Raw genomic sequence first — 20,668 nt, 5'->3', positions numbered from 1 at the left:
ACTTCCAGCCAGTCTTACCATTGACTTTCCCTAAGCCCGGAGCTTTGTTTTTCAGCAGCGTCACTTGGATCTGAGGAATGTTGGTGATGTTTGAGTTCAGGACAAATTTGAAATCCACGTGTCCAACCATGCATGCTTTAGGCAGAACCAACTCGAACACGTGCTCATCCCAGCTGTTGCTGTCAATTAGGAAGGAAAAGATGAAATATGGCCAACAACAACAACAACAAAATCTTTCTTTGGCCATAAACAACCATATTCTCATTGAGAATTCTATTCTCGCTTGTCAATGAGAACCTGCACTAAAGCCGAAGGCCCCTGAGTAGCATCCAGACAGCAGCATTCCCGGATGAGCCTCCTGAGAGCCCAAACCAGCCTTGTGAGCTATCCACGGCAGTGAACACTGTAACTCAAATATGACCCCAAAGTCAGGGCGCACACACTCACCTAAGGTAGAGTCCTAGGGAGGATCGGTCTGTCTGGCCCCCTGCTTGGTACACAGGAAAGCCATGGATGTAGCGGGACAGTCCCTGATCAGACAAGGACCCAGGACATAGCACCAAAGAGAGCAGTAAGAACCTCGCTCATTCAAATTTAGGTGCAGATTGGCTGGAGCCATAGTTCAGTGGGTGGGGGTGCTTGCTTTGCGAGCAATAGACCCAGGTTCAATGAACCCCGGCATCCCGAATGGTCCCTGAGCCCCACTAAGAGTGATTCCTGAGCAGAGAGCTGGGCGTAACTGTCAGGTGGAACCCCAAAATAAAATAAAGTAAAATAAAGCAAAATCTTAAATTGCATTCTAACTGATGTGCTCTCATCTCAGCAACAGAAATTACATTTCCATGAGCTCATGGTTCTCGCCAGGTCTTTCTGGATGGGCGTTATTTAGTTCTTCGAGCCTTGTGCAATACCCAGAACCCAGGATAAGTACCTGATACAAGTACCAGCACATCCGTCTACCTGATTTCCTGCTCTCGCATCACTTACTGATTCTCCCTTCTCTCCCTGTCCCCGACAAGCATAGCGTCATGAAACTAGCATTGACAGGATGGCTTCCTATATTCTGATATAAAAATATCATCACTGGGGCCTGCAAGGTGGCGCTAGAGGTAAGGTGTCTGCTTTGCAAGCACTAGCCAAGGAAGGACCGCGGTTCCATCCCCCGCGTCCCATATGGTCCCCCCAAGCCAGGGGCAATTTCTGAGCACTAAGCCAGGAGTAACACCTGACCATCAAACAGGTGTGGCCCGAAAAACAAACAAACAAACAAACAAAAACAAAACAGCATCACTGTATTAGGGAAAAAGTGCTAAAAAGCAGTGGCATGCACAGTACCTGTCAACAAAAGGGCTGGAACCAGTGCTTACAGAGAGGGTGCAAGGGAAACTGGGGGTATTGGTGGAGGGAAAAGTCATTAAGGGAAGGGAGTGGTATTGAAAAAGAGTGGACCTGAAATGCAATCATTAAGAAACAATGTTGGGGGGGCAGGAGTGACAGCACAGCAGGTAGGGTGCTTGCCTTGTATGCGGCCAACCCGAGTTCGATCCCCAGAGTCCCACAGGGTTTCCCGAACCTCCAGGAGTGATTTCTGAGCACAGAGCTAGGAGTAACCCGAGTGCCACCAGGTTTGGCCCCAAAATAAAACAAAACACAATGTTGGGGGCTGAAATAACGGCACAATGGGGTGGGTGTTTGCCTTACACATGGCAGACCTGGGTTCTGTCCCCAGCATTCCATAAGGCCCCTTGAGGCTGCCTATTACCCTTTTCCCCAACTTTCTGTATAATCTTGCCTGATGGTAAGACCAGTCCATTTCTGAGAGGGGTCTATGGAAGGTAACAAAGGGTGCCTGAGGGGATTCAGGGAGATTTAGCAGGAGATTCTGCAAGAGGCCTCAGGAGAGGAAGCATGATGCAGGGATAAGTGCAGGGCAGCTGCGGAGAGGCTGCTTAAAAGGATAGCTTAGAAGCCACACACGGTGGATATTAATAATAAAGTTTCTTGTCTCCTGACTTCTACTGACTGTTCGTGGATCATTCCGTCAACGCTACCCTGAACCCGCAGACCTGCCGGCTGGAAGGGGATGCAGGTGCCTAGCCCAGCAGAGAAAGGATCCACCATCATCCAGCACCATCAAGGACTCCTATTAATTTAATTAATACTACAGCTGCCAGGTGCAATTTCTGAGTGCAGAGCCAGGAGTAGCCCCTGAGAATCGCCAATGTGTCCCACCACCACCACCACCAAGAAAAGAGACCATAAGTCTTAATAACTCAAAGCCGGTCAAGGGAGCCAACTGATACAACTGTGGATCATACTCTATCACCTGTTACATCAGGGAATGTGGCAGCTCCCCCAAGGCAGGTGCCAAGGAGAAGGGGCAAGATAACAGCTGTGTGGTTAAGAGCATAGGGTGGAACCAACAGGCTTCCTTTTGTGGCCTGAGTCGTATCAGGCCCCTCACTTCCTCCCGAGCCCGCACCCCAAGGAGGGAAAGAGGCAGGGAGAAACGGCTACCCGTCGGCCTGCAGCTTCCAGGTGCGTGTGTGTTGTGCGGCGTCACCATGGTGCTGCTGGTGCAGGTGCTGCGGGTGGCGCCTCTGCTGCTGCTCCTGCTGCACCTCCACCCAGCAGGGCGGCACGGTGGCCGAGAAGCGTGGGGTGAGGGTCTCGAAGCGCGTCAGCTCCACCAGCGCCGTCAGGATGTCCAGGGTGAACGGCTGCTCCACCAGCAAGTCGACCCCTGGGTGAGAAGGCGACAGGCAGCATTAGGACAAAGGGCTTTTCACTCAATGGCTTTCTCTCTTTGCACTGTCAGTCCCCAGCCGATATTCAGTAAAGGGAATGCAGACAGCTACGGGCAAGTAAAATGACAGGTTACATAAAGGACTGAAGAAATGCAGAGGGAGAGGGCAGAAGGTAAAGGATTGGCTTGTCGTGCAGGAGATCGAGGCTTCACTCTCAACTGATGCCCCACCATCCCCGAACAACACCAGGATTGAGTGCGGTGCAGCACCCAAGGGTGTAGCCCAAAAACAAAAAGGGAAAGAGGAAATTTCACTGTAGAGCTCCACTGAAGGCAGGCGTATTGTTAAAAAAAAATACAAACCCAGGCCAGAGTGATCGGATCATAGTGGCCTGCTGGCAGAAAACTTGTGGTGGAAGTTCCTGAGCCTGTTTCATCTCCCTAACCTGGGATAGATTATTTCCTTCTTGAGCCTTGTTCCCCTGGGGTATGGGTCTTCCTCTCCAGCTTAGCATCAATTAAAGAAGCCCATTTTACAGAGTCAATGCTACACTGCAGCAAATTAATACTCCGTCAAAGGCTCAAACAGCATTTTCCACTTTAGGAAAGTTAAGAATGTAGTGTAGGGACTGGAGAGATAGCATGGAGGTAAGGCATTTGTCTTGCATGCAGAGGACTGTGATTCGAATCCCGGCATTCCATATGGTCCCGAGCCTGCCAGGGGCGATTTCTGAGCACAGAGCCAGGAGTAGCCCCGGAGCACTGCCAGGTGTGACCCAAAACCAAAAACCAAAAACAAACAAACAAAAAAGAATGTAATGTAATGTAATGTAATGTAATGTAATGTAATGTAATGTAATGTAATGTAATGTAATGTAAGAAGCAAGAGCGATATCATATCACAGGGAGGGTATTTATTTGCCTTGCAAGCAGTTAACCCAGGTTCAATCCCTGGCACCCCATATGGTCCCCCTCAGCCTGCCAGGAGTGATTTCTGAGTGCAGAGCCAGGAGTAACCCCTGAACATGGTGCATGGCCGGGTGTTGAACAAAAGCAAAACAAAACCAAAAATACAAAACAATATCTGTGATGGGTCAGAGATAGAAGGCATTTCCCTTGAAAGTGGCCAACCCAGGTTTGATCCCCCAAGCCTGCCAGTTCTGAGCACTGACCCAAAAGCAAGAAAGATAAACAAGAGAATCTCTTGGGAGGTAGCAGGAAGTTGGATAAGATGCATTCCAGCCCGAAAGTAGGACATGTGCTTGCTAAAGCAGGGCCAGCAGTTCAGCTAAGGGGACCCCGGGCAGGGGTGTGCAGTTAGTGCACTAGCACCAGGGAGCCCTGGGCACATGCAAGCGAGTCCTCCCAGCAGCAGAAAGCAAGAGGCAAGGTGAGGCCATTTTGGGGCTGAGCAGCAGCACTGTGAAGGTCCCAGCCAGGAAGGCCTTCACCGGCTCTCAGACACACAGATCAACAGACAAAGCACGTCTGCTACTACACCCAGCTGAGAGATGGCTGCTCAGGTCCTTCCCTGATCAGAATGTGGAGTCAAAAACGAGTTATAGGTCTCCACTGACTGCAAACACCAGCAGGTCCTCAGTGGCACTACACATCACTGGCTCTGTTGTGTGACTGCACTCATCTTTCTCTACTAAGCAGAATGGTTTATGGACAGTGTGTGCCCCATTATGATAACGAACTCCTCAAAAACCTCCAACAGTGCAGAGGGAAGGAAACTTGTCCTGCACACGGCCAACCCGGGTTCGGTCGCCAACATCCCGTATAACCCCAGAGCCTGCCAGGAGTGATCCCTGAGTGTAAAGCCAAGAGCAAGCCCTAAGCACCTCTGAATTTTACTCCCCCGGAATAAATGAATAAATAATAAAACTGGAGGACTGCAGAGATAGTACAGCAAGTAGGGTGCTTGCCTTACATGCGGCAGATCCAGGTTAAATCCCCAGCATGCCATATAGTCCTCAAAGCCAGCCAAGAGTGATCCCTGAGAACAGAACCAGGGAGCACTATCAGATTAAGGCCCAAAAGCTAAAACCAAAAACCAAAAAACAAGAAAGAAAACTACCAGTGGGTAGGGCACTGCTTCACATGCAGTGAACCCCGGTATAAAGATGGTCCCCAAGTCTCCTCAGGAGTGACGCCTGACAGCAGGAGCAGGAGTAAGCCCTGAGCCATGCTAGGTGTGGCCCAAAAAAATAAAAGCAGAAAAAAGAAAGAAATGCCTTGAGCAGGCTATCTTTTTTTAACCAAATTAAATGGTTGCTTCAAAATGTAAAGTCTTGGCTCCTTACAGCAACAGTCATGAGTCAGTGTTTCTCAACCAGGAGGTAAACTCATCTCCCAAGCATCAATGTAGGGAAGTGGTTTGGGGTAGTGCCTTCGAAGCAGAAACTAAAAAAGAATGGTGTTAAGAAAACATGGGGAGTCCCCCTAGGAGCAAGAATGATCTGATTCATAGCATCACCTAGCATGAGTTAAAAAGGCCTGTTAGACACCAGTATGCTGTGAGTCCCGGCAGTTGGCCTTCAGTGCTAGAGCAAAGGCCCCAAACAAGTGCCTCTAAGAATCTTAGGTCAACTGCACACTTAGTATCGTTTGTATTTGGAATTTTGAACTTCAACACATTTCTTGGACCGGAGAGAAGGGCAATGGGCTGCGTTCATGCCTTGCATGCTGGACCTAGAGGCCCGGAGCACCCGAGAGAGCAGCCCGGAGCACAGAGCCGGGAAGTCCCCCTAAACCCCACCAGGTGTGACCCAAAGATCCAAGTGATAAAGGAAGTTATATACTTAATAACTTCATTTAAAAATTTGACAAATCTCTCACATCTGCTGGGTTTGGGCATAAACTGTGCCAGGCACCAAGAGGAAACACAGCAGCACTACGGAGGAGTGTGAAGGGGAGGACGGCCATTCAGAGAAGGAAGCGGAATCCCACACTCGGGAAGCGAGGAAGACGGGGCTGCCGCTGGCCATGGTCCACAGCACCAGGCATTTTTGCTTTATCCAGTTTTAGTTTTAAAAGCACTTCCAGGCACACCCAGCAAAGCTCAAGGGCACTCCTGGATTTTAGCTCAGGAATCTCTCCTAGCAATGTTGGGGACTGGGCCAAAATCAGGGGACCAGATGGGATGGCGGGGATCAAACCTGAGCCAGCTACATTCAGGACAAGCGCCCTCCCACTATACTATCACTTAAGGCCCCCACAACAGTAAAGAGCAAGACGCCATTCCTTAAAAATCTGGTTCTGGAGCAAGCACACAGAATGCAGAGCCCAGAGAGAAAAGGCAGAAACGAGAGGGAAAGTCCAGGGTAAGTCTGTGCATTCCCAAATCAGCTCTCTGGTTAGTGTCAGAGACACCCATCAGAGCTTTCCAAACCCGGCAGGAAAAATGGACCCATTCGCCATCCCACTCAAGTAACCGCTTAACAAACTCCTCATGGGGCCAGAGAGACAGCACAGCTGTAGGGTGTTTGCCTTGAACACAGCCAACCCAGGACAGACAGTGGTTCGAATCCCAGCATCCCATATGGTCCCCTGAGCCTACCAGGAGCGATTTCTTTTTTTTTTTTCTTTTGGTTTTTGGGTCACACCTGGCAGTGCTCAGGGGTTATTCCTGGCTCCAGGCTCAGAAATTGCTCCTGGCAGGCACGGGGGGACCATATGGGACGCTGGGATTCGAACCGATGACCTCCTGCATGAAAGGCAAACACTTTACCTCCATGCTATCTCTCCGGCCCCAGGAGCGATTTCTGAGTGCAGAGCCAGAAGTAACCCCTGAGGACCGCCGGGTGTAACCAAAAAAAAAAAAAAAAAAGTCCTTCCTGAAGCTTCCTTTCGATTCTCTGTAGGACAGAGAAGCTCCTTACTGCCTGAAATTTGACAGCAGGCTGGCAAATCACTGCAAGAGCAGATCCAATGCTTATCCAAAGTCCAGCATTATAATACTTCTCATTTCCATACTTGAATAACAAAAAAATAAAGGATAATGTAGAAACAGCAGCCTGGTTTTGGACAAAAGGTCATCTGAGTTGGGGATGCAGCTCAGTGGTGGACTACTTGCCTTTCTTGTACATGTGAAGTCCCAGGTTAGATTTCCAAAACAGCATCAGAGGAATGAGGTATTTAACAACAAATGGCAAATAGGAAATGAAATGAATGCCCTTCATTGACCAAAAGTCAATGCAAAGACTGAACCCATACATAAGATTACATAGGATTCAGAAATATTTGAGTGACACTAGGAATCTGCCTCTTTTTTTTTTTTTTTTTTTTGAATCATTGGAAAACTTTGTATCATACCTGAAATGCCAGGACTCGAAGGATTCGACAAAGGTTTGGAACCTTCTGCAGATGGCTCTAGTCCTTTGGAAAGCGATCCATCCACAAGAATGTCGGCTTCATCAATATCATCACAGGTCCCTCCAATTTGGAGAAAATGAAGCTCACCACCTATAGTGTCGCAAAATGCCATCAACATAGGTACACGGAACTGGGGAGCATACTGTGCAGACTACGGAGCTAAGAAACTTCCATTTCTATCACTAAACAGCAAATATTACTAAATGAAGCATATCCAAGAACATAAAAATGTAATTTCCGAGACAGCAAAGTGCAAATTTAATGAAGAAAATGAAAAATGTGAACCGGAACTATGGCACAGTGGAGAGAGCACTTGCCTTGCATGTGGCCAAGCTGGGTTCAGTCACCGGCATCACACAGGGTCCCCTTAGCATTGCCAGGGGTGATCCCCAAGTGAAGAGCCAGGAGTAACCTGAGTGTGACCCACAAAAAAATAAATAAATAAAAGAAAATAAGTAAATAAAAACAGGGGAGATGTAGAAAGATGGAAGTGGCCGCATAGAGAAGGTAGTGCATTTCAGAGATTCAGTCCAGGAAGGTGACCAAACGGGGGGGGGGGGGGGGGGGGTTCCTGGGTCCAAAGGACCAAAGTTTGGAGGCTAGGAGGTCAAGCAGAGGTCACAGCCAGCACCTAGCAATACACCAGGCACAGGTTAGGATCCCAGGGAACACATGCTCTGGAGCACTGGAGGTGTAGGCAAAGGGGCCCCACTGCACCCTCATTGCCTGGCAGCAACCTCAGGACCTTAGCACTGAACATCTGCCTGGGACTTGGGGGTTTCATTGAGGGGCCCAGGAGTACCACCTGGAAGAACCCCACCATTTCTATAGTTATTTAAAATTAAAATTATCGATATTAAATTTAAAATTATAAAGCATGTGAAGAAAGCAGCACATATTTTGTTTTGTTTTGTTTTTTAAGCCAATATAAAGTATCTCTAAGTGGTCCTGATTTGAATTTAGTGAAGAATTCAAAGAAGCCACTGGAAATATTTTTGTAGACTTATAGGAAATTCTAGTCACTGAAGGAAAGTGAAGGAGAACTCGGCAAAGAAGTCAGCAAATAAACATAAATTAGTTTAAAAGACCAAAAGGAAATGCCTAGTGTTTGTAAAGTGACTAAACTGCAAAACTCAGTAAGGTACAGGAGCTGCCTGGCTGGAGGGGAAAGGCAGCAGCAAAATAAAGAGAGAGAAAGCAACTGGGCAGTGTGAGTAACAGGTTTTTTGGTAAATGAAAAGCATCTAAGTTTTCTGGGGTAGATCCAAGGTAAGCACTCAAATTTAACAGGCATTTCTGTAAATAAAAGAGAATATAAAAAATTAAGAGAAACACTGTTCAAACATTATGCCAAAGGCTGGGGGAGAAGGCAGAAACTCACCATATTTGATTTTTTGAAAAACCCAAACATTATACAACAAATACAATCAGTTCCACATGGACCTAGATTATCATTAGACCTTTGAAAGTTACAGAGAAAATCTTGAAAACATTAAAAAGACTCACCAAGACAGGGGAAACTGCATTGCAGCCAACAGCTAATTTGTGAGAAAGCAGGAAAGCAACAAAAAGTAACATGCGGGGATTGGAGCAGTAGCACAGCGGGATGGGCACTTGACCTAGGTTCGATCCCAAGCATCCCATATGATCCCCTGAAACACTGGCAGGATTGATCCCTGAGTGTTGAGCCAGGAGTAATACCTGAGCATCACCAGGTATGCACCCCCCTTACAAAAGAAGCTCAATGTAGAAAGATCTAGCAAATGGGAGAACAGAGCAGTGGCGCAAACAGTAGGGCATCTGCCTTGCATGTGCCAAGATAGGATGGACCACGGTTCGATCCTCCAGCCTCCCATATGGTTCCCAAAGCCAGGAGAGATTTCTGAGCACATAGCCAGGAGTAACCCCTGAGTGTGGGTGGAGGAAACGAAAAAAAGAATTAGCAAATGGGAGAGACTGCTCAGAGCTGGGGAACAGGACCACACGGTGTCTGATCACTGCAGAGCACTTAAGGGTCAAGCTGAATAGTCCCCGAGTATTACCAGGGTTTCCCAAACACCAACAAACAAAAAGAAAAGGCTGCATAGCATTCGGTACTTCCATCAAAGCAACCTTACGGTAAGCTAGAAAGAGAGAACTGCCGAGGTCAGAATTCTGGAACCTGAAGAGACACAGCAAAGGGACAGGGGCTGAGAAAGAACGTGTGAGGCCACTCAGTTCAATCTGCAATCATTTAAAAACAAACCCAAAAACTCAAACCTAAAACAAACAAACAAACAAAAACTCAGACCTGCTTAGACAATCAGACAGACTTTCTGAAATATGAAGGACCAGGGTACAGCATTTAAATTCAAAGTAGTTCACATCTCAGATATTTTCTTTTGCCTTTTTTCTTTTTTGGTTTTTTGTTTGTTTGGGGGCCACATCCAGTGACGCTCAGGGGTTACGCCTGGCTATGCACTCAGAAATTGCTCCTGATTTGGGGGGCCTTATGGGATGCTGGGGGATCGAACCAAGGTCCGGCCTGGGTCAGCCATGTGCAAGGCAAACGCCCTACTGCTGCGCTATCACTCTGGCCCTCTTTTTTGTTTTTAGGTCACTCAGTGATGCTCTGGGGTCACTCCTGGCTCTGCTCTCATAGATCATTCTTGGCGGTCCTCAAGGATCCATATGGAATGCCAGGAATCAATGCCGGCCCTGCACATATGTGCAAAGCAGACTCCCGCCCTCCCGGCTGTGCTCTCTGGGATCCAACCTCTCTGGCATTTTATTGACCTTCAATTTATGAGAATAAATTCCCTTTCACGAGACGAGGCCTTTTCATTGTCCGAACTCCAAGAACCCATTTATATAATTTAGATCTTAAATCCGATTTTCTCCTGAATTGCCAAATATGTCTCAACAAATCATCTGAAGCATTAGATCCTGAAAATCTATTTTGGACAGTATCTGTATTTCATAAAAATATGCTGTGGAACCAGGTCATAAAGGTACCATGCCCAGTTCCATTTGGATGCATGTCTGAAATTCTCACATAGTAGTCAATAGATGCATCTTGTTAAAGTTCTGGCCAAAAAGATTAGTTTAAGATGACACTGGTCGGGGCCAGCAAGGTGGCGCGCTAGAGGTAAGGTGTCTGCCTTGCAAGCGCTAGCCAAGGAAGGACCACGGTTCGATCCCCTGGCGTCCCCCAAGCAAGGGGCAATTTCTGAGCCCTTAGCCAGGCTTAGCCAGGAGTAACCCCCTGAACATCAAACAGGTATGGCCCGAAAAACCAAAAAAAAAAAAAAATGACACTGATCAAATTAAAATAGGTCACTTATTGCTCTGTGGCTTAGGCCAATTCCATTCCATCTGCCTTTCCCTGTCTCCTTATCCATAAAATAAAGGCAATAATAGCAAATATTTTGGGGCTAGAGACATAATCTAGCTTGCCTTGCACCTGGCCTACCCCAGTTCAATCCCCGGCATCCGGTCTTTTGAGGCAGGGATCCCTGAGCAGAGCCAAAAGTGACTCCTGAGCATCACTGGATGTACCCCACACACTCCAAGAAATAAAGAGTAAGTCCTTAAAAAAAAAGAAGAGAGTAAGTCCTAAGCCACTGAGTATGGTAAAAAGAAAGGCTACAGAAGTGGGGCCGGAGAGATAGCATGGAACTAGGACATTTATTTGCCTTGCATGCAAAAAAGAAAGTGGTTCAAATCCCGGCATCCCATATGGTCCCTTGAGCCTGCCAGGAGTGATTTCTGAGCACAGAGCCAGGAGTAACCCTTGAGAGCTGCTAGGTGTGACCCAAAAACAAACAAAACAAAACAAAATAAAACAAAAAGACTGCAGAAGTGAATACTAAACATGGGTTATACTTTGAAGTGAAAAAGATAACTGTTTACATCTATACCAAAATTGTGGCTCATCCGGTGGCACAGATTTACTGGAACAAAGTAAATTTACTGGATCTGATAAAGAAGCATGAAAATACAGTAGCATATGATTCATTTCATGTGAAGAAAACCTCAGCCTGTACAAGTGAAGTCCACATTTTGGAAAAAAAGAGGGATTTTAATTTTACTCCTGAAAAAGGAAACAGTTGTTAAATTATTCCCCAGAAATCTGAATATTTGGTACTTTTTAATGTAAATTCTATGAATATATGCTTAGTGGAATGTTTTTTTTTTAAAAAACGATTTTGAGTGTAGTAATGGAACTTAATCACTACCCTCAGATGAGACGCTGCTATATTACAAGTTACTTTATTTCTTTGTGTGGAAAAAAAAAGATGCAATGTGGGTGGATCTGGAGTGTTGCATTGAGTGAAACGTCAAATGCCCAAAGGCAGAAGAAACGAAGAGCAACAGAACTGTCTTAGTAGGAAGCTTTCCACTGGGGGGGGGAGGGTGAGCAGGGTAAATTAGGGATGGGAACATGAGCGATCTAGATGGGGGAACAGAGTGTGAGAGGGAAACTGGGGATATTGGTGGAAGGAAGTGGGTCCCGGTGAAGGGATTGATGTTGGAACAACATACCCCTCAAACCCGAACATAAATATCTTTGTAGGGCCCGGAGAGATAGCACAGCGGCATTTGCCTTGCAAGCAGCCGATCCAGGACCAAAGGTGGTTGGTTCGAATCCCGGTGTGCCATGTGGTCCCCCGTGCCTGCCAGGAGCTATTTCTGAGCAGACAGCCAGGAGTAACCCCTGAGCACCGCCGGGTGTGGCCCAAAAACAAACAAAAATAAATAAGTAAGTAAGTAAATAAATAAATAAATAAATAAATAAATAAATAAATAAATAAATAAATAAATAAATAAATAAATATCTTTGTAAATGTGTCATGTAACCAGTTCCAAAAGTAGGGAAGGTAGAAAAGCCGACCATCTTACTATAACACAAAGACATTCCTTGTTCTCCACCTTCACCTTCCAGGGGTGAAAGTATCACCACCCTATACACCAAGCAGTGCCTGGGGCATGGAACTCCCCTCTGCTGCACGCACAGCCAGTCTACACAGTGACCAGAGCACAGGGATTCCCCTTTGGTGCACACGCACAGCTGGTCTAGACAGTGACCGGGGCCCGGGGCTCACCTCTGGTGCACGCACACAGCCGGTCCGTGCCCGAGCAGTAGATGACAGAGACAAAGGAGTCCGGTTCCTCGCTGCCCTCCTTAAGGGGAGGTTCCACTTTGGCTAAAATTTCAAAGTTGGACAGGTCTAGGATTTTCACATAGCCTCCCTGAGTGGTGATGACCAGGTGCCCGAGCACTGAGACGTCGGCCTTGCGGTCCCGCTCCAGGCCGTTCCTGGAGCTCAGCTGCAGGTCCTCCACGGGCTCCTCGCTGTCATCCTCACGGCTGTCCAGGATGTCGGGCGGGAGCAGGAGGAGTGAGGTGATGGTGTCCTGGGGGTCTCTGATGTGCTGGATCTTGACGGGCTCCTCCTCCAGGGTCACTATTCTCGTGGCATAATTCATCTTATAGAGGATCAAGTACCCCCCGCTCTGCCGTGGCTCGAGCACCACCCCCCTCCCGGGCGTCTGCACCTCGACCTCGGCAGGGGCCAAGCCATCGGGCCCCATCACCATCGCTGCTGGGTCCATGCCACTGCCACCGTTCAGCATGGTGAAGGCGGCCTCAGGCTCGAACTCGGGCTCAGGCTCAGCCCCGGCCCTCCGGCGGCTGCAAAGGGCCGAGTTCAACCTGTTGAGATTGTTCAAGGCCTCGACCTGATTCTCAGCGCTCAGGGCCTCGGCGGGGCACGTCCGCAGCCCGACCAGCAGGTGGACGCCATCCGCACACGGGGTGATGGAGTCCACGCGCAGGTGCTCCTCATCCGCCAGCTTGGGCAGCTTCAGGCACTGCACCAGGGCGCCAGGCTTGGGGGACACGGTGCTCCACTTGTCCGAGTCCGGGGAGGCCAGGCCGGCCGCCGCCTCGGCGAACTGCTGGATGTAGGTGACGGGCGGGTCCTGCAGCAGCAGCTGCTCCTGGCTGTCCAGCTCCATCTCGATGATCTGCGGCACCGTGAAGCCGTCGTCCTGCAGGCTCTTGCTCATCAGGCTGCTCATCTGCGAAAAGATCTTGCCTGTCTTCTCATCCGACTCCTTGATGCTGTAGAGCAGCAGCACGGGCAGGGTCCGGCGCACTCGCGGGGAGCTGAGCTCAGAGTGGGGGCCCGACTCGGTGTCCGTGGAGCCAGGCTCGGAGACACTCTCCCCCAGCGTTCGGCCCAGCCCGTCTAGGGAGCGCTGGGAGTGGCTACTTCCGGGGGAGGCCGCCGGGGACCTGTAGGTCAGTAGGCCCCCCGCCAGCAGGCAAGGAAAGGGGATGTTGTGCTGCTCGGGGTGCTTCTCCTTGGGCTTCTCGCTCTTGGAGTTCGTGAGCCCAGGGTTGGCCCCCAACTCCTCAAGGTCCTTCACGGTGTCTTCAAGTACGTTGGCAACGATCTCCCACTGCAGCTTCTCGGGCTGCTGGAGGACGCTAAGGGCCGTGATATCCAGGCTCACGTCCAAGGCTTCCTTCTGGGATGTAGGCCCTTCAGGGGAGAAGCAAACACGTTAGAATCAGTCTCCTTTGCCGCAGAGGTGCTTCGGGAAAGAAGGAGACACATTAGAAATGGCCTTCCTTTGCTTCGCATGCACTATGAAAGAAGAATATGGGACAGAGCAATAGCACAGAGGGGAAGGTATTTGACTTGCACGTGGCAGTAGCAGGTTCAATCCCCGGCATCCCATAGGGTTCCCAAGCCTGCCAGGAGCAATTCCTGAGCACAGGGCCAGGAATAACCCCTGAGCTGGTCTGCCAGGTGTGGCTCAAAATCCAAGAGGGGGGAGGGAGAGGGAAAAAGGGGGAAAGGGAGAGATGAATGAGGGAGAGAGAGGAGTGGGAAAGAGGGAGGGAGAGAGGGGAGAGAAAAACACACTTGAAAACATCTTCCTTGGCCATATGTCCTTCAAATAAAAGAATATAAATTAGAAACAATTTTTCAAGGGAAAGTCAAACTCACAGTCTAATGGTCTTGATTTTCTTATTTTATGCATCCAGTCAGCAATGTATTAGTAAAAGGAATTTAAACATTTTAAAGTACTTTAAAATGGGGGTAGAAGTGATAATAAAGCAGGTTACACGCTTGCCTTGCCATGCATGTGCCCAACTAATGTTTGATCCTCTGGCACCCCAAGATGGTTCCCCAGCACTGCTAGGAATAATCCTTGAATGTAGAGCCAGGGGTAATATAATAGGCCCTGAGCATCACCAGGTATGACCCAAAAACTAAAAAACATAAACATGTTGAAGGAGACTTAATCTAATCAGACAAGGCTTACTCAGAAAGTCCTAAAGGAATAAGAGAAATTCAAACTTCTTTTTTTTTTTTTTTTTTTTGGTTTTTGGGTCACATCCGGCAGCGCTCAGGGGTTACTCCTGGCTCTACAATCAGAAATCGCTCCTGGCAGGCTCGGGGGACCATATGGGATGCCGGGATTCAAACCACCATCCTTCTGCATGCAAGGCAAATGTACTACACTACCTCCATGCCATCTCTCCAGCCTCTCAAACTTCTTTTAAATTCAGAATAAAATTTTCCTAATACGTCAGCCAAATACACTTTTTAAATTCCATATTAGGAGAACAAGCCAGTTAACAATGATATGATATGATATAATCATCATTTAAATGATTTCAATCCTCTAATTTTAAAAAACCCAAAAATACTCTTCATGCGAACGCCCTTCGTAATTAATGGTGCATCCGACAGGCAAACCTCAGCTCCCTGTTCTACACCCTGAGAAGACACAACACCGTTTCCCTCCCACTCCATCATGCTACTTGTCACCACTTGTCATAATATGCTCTTTATTTCTAATATATGAAAGAAAAATACTAAGGGGAAAATTTCCAAAATGTCACTTTAAAATGAAAGTATCTTCTTATATTACCTGCTAATTTTCAGTTTGTTTTATTTTCCCTTACTGACCTAGTGTCACTGTGTCTCCTTCAGGCTGTAGTTTTCAGGTCACACTTGTTGTTCAAGGTTTACTCCTGGCTCTGTGCTCAGGAATCACTGCCGGAGGCGCTTGGGGGACTGTGTTGAGGTCCCAGGACTTTTACCTCGGCTCAGACATGTGCAAGGCAAGCACCCTGCCCACCACACTACCTCCCCTCTGCAGCCTCTGGAACTCTTTCTTTGTTTTCCAGGGTGTGGTGTGGTGTTTTGGGCCATATTCAGCCAGGCTCAGGGCTCACTCCTGACTCTGCACCTAGGAATCACTCTCAGTGGGCTTAGAGTGGAAAAGAAGGAACAAGAGGAACCCTTCTCTGGCTTTTCAAAAAAAAGGACAACAAAATGAGAATAGAGCAATTATCTCAAGCCTAAATAATTTCCTGAAACGCAATCAATTGTTTTCCTAGAAGAAACTAGAGCTGTATTTCGTTCAGGTCATTAGTCTTTTCAATTATTTTTTTTTTCTTTACAGCCAAGAAATACTTCAAAGACAACTAAAATTGTATCCAAAATCAGTCTAGTACTCGAGTCAGTGATGTAAAAAAAAATAATATAAGAATAATTTAGAATTTGCCATTCTACTGAAAACCAGAGCTTTTTTAGATCCTTTTTTCCTTTGTAAATTTTTGTTCTAAATCACTGTGAGATACCGAGTTAAAAAAGTGGTTGACAAGGGGCTGGAGAGAGAGCATGGAGGTAGGGCATTTGCCTTGCATGCAGAAGCACGGTGGTTCGAATCCTGGCATCCCATAGGGTCCCCCGAGCCTGCCAAGAGCGATTTCTAAGTGTAGAGCCAGGAGTAACCCCTGAGCAATGCCAGGTGTGACCCAAAAACCAAACAAACAAACAAACAAAAAAACCAAACAGAGATAGTATTTAAATTCTGAAATAGTGCAACTATTTGAGATGAGGGACTGGAGCAATAGTACAGTGGGTACGGAGCTTACCTAGTTTGACCCTCAGCACCCCAGAACGTCTGCCAGGAGTGATTTGAGCACAGAGCCAGGAGTAACCATTGAGTACCAATGTTGTCCACCCCAGTCCCCTCCCCCAATTTCTGAAATGAACTATCAGCCTGTGTATAAACTAAAATAAAGTACACTTTCACCTTAATTTTGCCCTAAGTTACTAAATAAGCCAGAATTTACTGGCTGCTCATGTCAAAAATTTTATAAAAATTCAATATTTACTCTTTTTTTGTTTATTTTATTTTGATTTTGGGCAACACCCAGTGACGTTCAGCGATTACTCCTGACTCTGCACTCAGAAATTGCTCCTGGTGGGGCCGGGTAGGTGGCGCTGGAGGTAAGGTGTCTGCCTTGCAAGCGCTAGCCAAGGAAGGACCGCGGTTCGATCCCCCGGCGTCCCATATGGTCCCCCCAAGCCAGAGGCGATTTCTGAGCACATAGCCAGGAGTAACCCCTGAGCGTCAAACGGGTGTGGCCCAAAAACAAAAAAAAACAAAAAAAAGAAATTGCTCCTGGCTTGGGAGACCATATGGGATGCTGAGGATTGAACCGAGGTCCATCTTGGGTCAGCCGCGTGCAAGGCAAATGCCCTAGCTGTGCTATTGCTCCGGCCCCTCAATATTTATTCTTTATGCACCTATTTTCTTTGGGAAATGAGAGAACTTAATTTATGTGTTACCTTTTTTTTTTGGAAGGGGGGGGCGGAGTTTGGGTCACACCTGGCAGCACATAGGGGTTACTCCGGGCTCTACGATCAGAAATCTCTCCTGGCAGGCTCAGGGGACCATATAGGATGCCAGAATTTGAACTACCGTCTTCAGCATGCAAGGCGAATGCCTTACCTCCATGCTATCTCTCTGGCCCCCATATGTGTTACCTTTTTTGTTTTGGTTTTGGTTTTTGAGTCACACCCAGCAGCGCTCAGGGGTTACTCCTGGCAGGCTCAGGGGACCATATGGGATGCAGGGATTCGAACCACTGTTCTGCATGCAAGGCAAACACCTTACCTCCATGCTATTTCTCCGGCCCCTTTAAGTGTTACCTTTTTTTTTTTTTTTTTTTTTTTTACTTCTCTTAGAGATTCCAAAAAATATGGAACGCTTCACGAATTTGCGTGTCATCCTTGCGCAGGGGCCATACTAATCTTCTCTGTATCATTCCAATTTTAGTATATGTGCTGCCAAAGCGAGCACTGTTACCTTTTTAACCACAAAATACATTATACAAAAAAAGGTAAATACTTTTGGAAGAATTTAATATCAACTACATGACATCTGAGACAAATATATTAAAACTGTCCATCTTAATTCTTTTGATTTGATTCCTAAGTAGGGAACATTACATCCTATTAATTCTAGATCTTTAATATACACATTTTTTTTGGTTTTTGGTTTTTGGTTTTTTTGGTTTCTAGATCACACCTGTCAGCGCTCAGGTGTTACTCCTGGCTCTACACTCAGAAATCACTCCTGGCAGGCTCGGGGACCATATGGGATGCTGGGATTTGAACCACTGTCCTTCGTATGCAAGGCAAACGCACTACCTCCATGCTATCTCTCTGGCCCCACATTTATGTATCTTAATGAAAACTTTAAAAGAATTATGCATTAGGAAATTTAAATACTCAGGGCTGTGTAAACAATGCAAGAAGTTTAAAACATGATTTACGAACCTGTCACAGAATCTGTTCTGGAATGCTCTTCGCTGTCTGAATCCTCCAGTAAATCGTCACTTCAAAAAAAGACAAGGTAGAGAAAAGAAGTTGAGTTTTTACCAAAAGTATAGGCAAGATACAAAAACAGTAAAGTCACAAGCCGTCCTTTGAAACTCAGGCATAAGCCCGCCACAACTATTCCAACAGCGTCAAATGAACAATGCTAATAGCTGTGAAGCCTCCTGGCCCATTCAGTCAGTCTCTGGGATGGGGTGAGGAGTGGGGGGAGGGGGGAGAGACCACAAGAATCTAGGGCAGGACTTCTAGGAATCTGCGTGCTGTAAGGTCCAGCAAAGGGTAGCGGAAGGAAACAGGCCACTAATGAAATCCAGAGCCGGACTCCAGGGTGCAATTTTAGGAGCGGTTTAAATCAACGAACCGGGAAACATTGGCCTCGAGTGGAACAACAGCGCTGCACCTGAAGGCGGGGTATCTGTACTCATATCCCAGGGGCTGCATTTGTTTTGTGCTGGGGAGCTTGATTTTGGAAGGGCAGTGACGAGGACCGTGATCTAGAAAACCGCTGCAAAACTCAGAAATTGTGAGACAATTGTGAGACAACAAAACAGCCTCCAAGAAGCTGCTGTGCCTCACATGAACTCCTTATGGCCTTCCATAGTCAGAAGACAAAATGAGATTCCAGCCCACTCTGATAGCATTATACTGCATTAGCATGCAGCTCTGAAATTCTCATGACCTTAACTACAAACATTTTGCAGAAAAAGCTAAGAATTCTTCCTTTTTGAAAAGAAAAGAAAAAAGAAAAGAAAAGAAAAGAAAAGAAAAGAAAAGAAAAGAAAAGAAAAGAAAAGAAAAGAGAAAAAGGAAGAGAAGAGAAGAGAAGAGAAGAGAAGAGAAGAGAAGAGAAGAGAAGAGAAGAGAAGAGAAAAGAAAAGAAAAGAAAAGAAAAGAAAAGAAAAGAAAAGAAAAGAAAAGAAAAGAAAAGAAAAGAAATGAAGGGGCTGGGAAGGTGGCGCTAGAGGTAAGGTGTCTACCTTGCAAGTGCTACTTAGGACGAACCGCGGTTCGATCCCCCCGGTTCGATCCCCCGGCATCCCATATGGTCCCCCCAAGCCAGGGGCGATTTCTAAGTGCATAGCCAGGAGTAACCCCTGAGCGTCAAACGGGTGTGGCCCAAAACAAAGAAAAAAAAGAAAAGAAAAGAAAAAGACAACAGGGGCCTTGCAAGTGGCCAACACAGGATTGACCCTGCTTCGAATCCCGGCATCCCATATGGTCCCTGTGCCTGCCAGCAGTGACTTCTGAGTGCAGAGCCAGGAGTAACTCCCAAGTGCCGTTGTGTGTGACCCAAAAACTAAAAAAAAAAAAAAAAAAGAAGTCTTGCATTTTCAACTGAAACTCAGGCATTTTAGAACGTTCTTTTCAAGGAAATGCCATTGATAATCTCTGGTAAAACAGCTAAAACGGGAGCTGGAGCAGTTATGGGCACTTCCCCTGAACAAGGACAACCTGGGTTCAATCTCCAGCATCTAATATGGTGAACCCTGAACGAAGAGCACTGGTAGGTGTGTCCCAGAAGGGGAAGTGAAGGAAGAAAAATAAAACAGAATTGCTCAGAGGGGCCTGGAGATGGCTAGCGCTGGCAAATACATGCTAACCACAATCAGGGCCCTGGGTTCAATTCCTGCATCCGGCCAGCACAGGAAAAGACGTACCCTCCAGCACTGCCAGGTGGTGCTCACAGAATTTTTTATTTCTTTTGGTTTCTGAACCACACTCAGTAGTGCACAGGAAATACTCCTGGCTCTGAGCTCAAGAATCACACCACCACACTGGTGGTTTCGGGAGACAATATGGGATGCCAGGGATTGAAGCTGGGACTGCCACAGGCAAGGTAAACGCTCTTCCCGCTATGCTATCTATTGCTTTGACCCAAAACACAATTTTCAAAAACAAAGACGGGCTGGGGTGAGGATTCGCTAGAATGTCTGGATTTTGGCTGCTGCTTTTTGGGGTATGGGGTACATAGTATCAAGGGCTTCGAAGGCAGAGCTAGTGGATGGGAAAAACCAGGGGCAGCTAAAGGCCAGGAGCCTTCCTGGGGCATTTTTAACCAAGAAATCTGTTTTCACTTGAAAACAGGAAAGACCAAACTATGAACTTATGTCCTAGTTTAAGAAAAAGAAAAGAACAAATCAGGTTGAAAATCAGCTGCTAATGTTATTTGATCCCTGATGGGTTTCTGGGAAATAATAAAAGTACATAGGAAAAATATATGCCAAAAGACCAACTTAACAAGGCCGAACCAAAACACAATAAGTTCCAATGAAGGGCAGTCTTTGAGCTTAGGAAGAAGAACCAGGAAGGAAAGCCGGTCAGGGTCAGGGGGAGAGGGAGGGCTATTCTCCGAGCCAGTAGAATGCCCAGCACTGTGCACCACCGAGCCAGTAGAATGCCCAGCACTGTGCACCACTCAGGGCCATCATCACACCTGAACATGAGCACAGCAGAGCCCGCCTGGTCCAAGGAGAGCCGGGAGCAGCTCCCAGAAAAGGGCGGGGAGGCCCCCACAAGAAAAAGATCCTGATACCTCAAGATGAAAGGAAAAATACAGGTAGCAAATGCATTGCAAGTAGGAATTTCACTTTTCAAAGTTAGGAAAATAATGCCAAAAGCTTAATAATCACCTTAGCTAGCCAAAGAAAATAATAAAAAGGAAATAAAATGTATTTTCTACAGCTCTTCAAAAATAGTTCTGTTAAAAATTAACTTTATGACAGAGAAGTCTTTCATGTGATGAGTTAAATAAGTAATGAAGAGTAAATTACAAAACAGATATAATTGTACCTCAACAAAACTGTAACGGTTAGTGTCAAGAGCTATTAACAATACAATTTAAAATTAC

At 46.9% G+C, this 20,668-nt stretch overlaps 1 protein-coding gene and 1 non-coding gene across 2 annotated transcripts in view; both read right to left on the bottom strand.

Annotated features, from left to right (window-relative positions):
• Window positions 1-20,668, bottom strand: part of BIRC6 (baculoviral IAP repeat containing 6) — a 162,874-nt gene that overhangs the window by 96,454 nt on the left and 45,752 nt on the right. Inside the window, exons 10-14 of the mRNA XM_049784698.1 lie at window positions 17,761-17,819; window positions 12,208-13,653; window positions 7,064-7,213; window positions 2,518-2,743; window positions 19-179 (exon numbers count right to left, since the gene is read on the bottom strand). Coding sequence (XP_049640655.1) covers window positions 19-179; window positions 2,518-2,743; window positions 7,064-7,213; window positions 12,208-13,653; window positions 17,761-17,819 — 2,042 coding nt within the window. The remainder of the gene's footprint in view (window positions 1-18; window positions 180-2,517; window positions 2,744-7,063; window positions 7,214-12,207; window positions 13,654-17,760; window positions 17,820-20,668) is intronic.
• On the bottom strand, window positions 17,175-17,281 carry LOC126025038 (U6 spliceosomal RNA). Its single transcript, XR_007501087.1, has one exon. It is a non-coding gene; the product is annotated as a U6 spliceosomal RNA (small nuclear RNA).

The sequence above is a fragment of the Suncus etruscus genome, chromosome 12 (assembly GCF_024139225.1).
Source record: "Suncus etruscus isolate mSunEtr1 chromosome 12, mSunEtr1.pri.cur, whole genome shotgun sequence".
NCBI lineage: Eukaryota > Metazoa > Chordata > Mammalia > Eulipotyphla > Soricidae > Suncus > Suncus etruscus.
The sequence above is the reverse complement of the archived record's forward strand: the minus strand, read 5'-3'. Positions and strand labels throughout refer to the sequence as shown.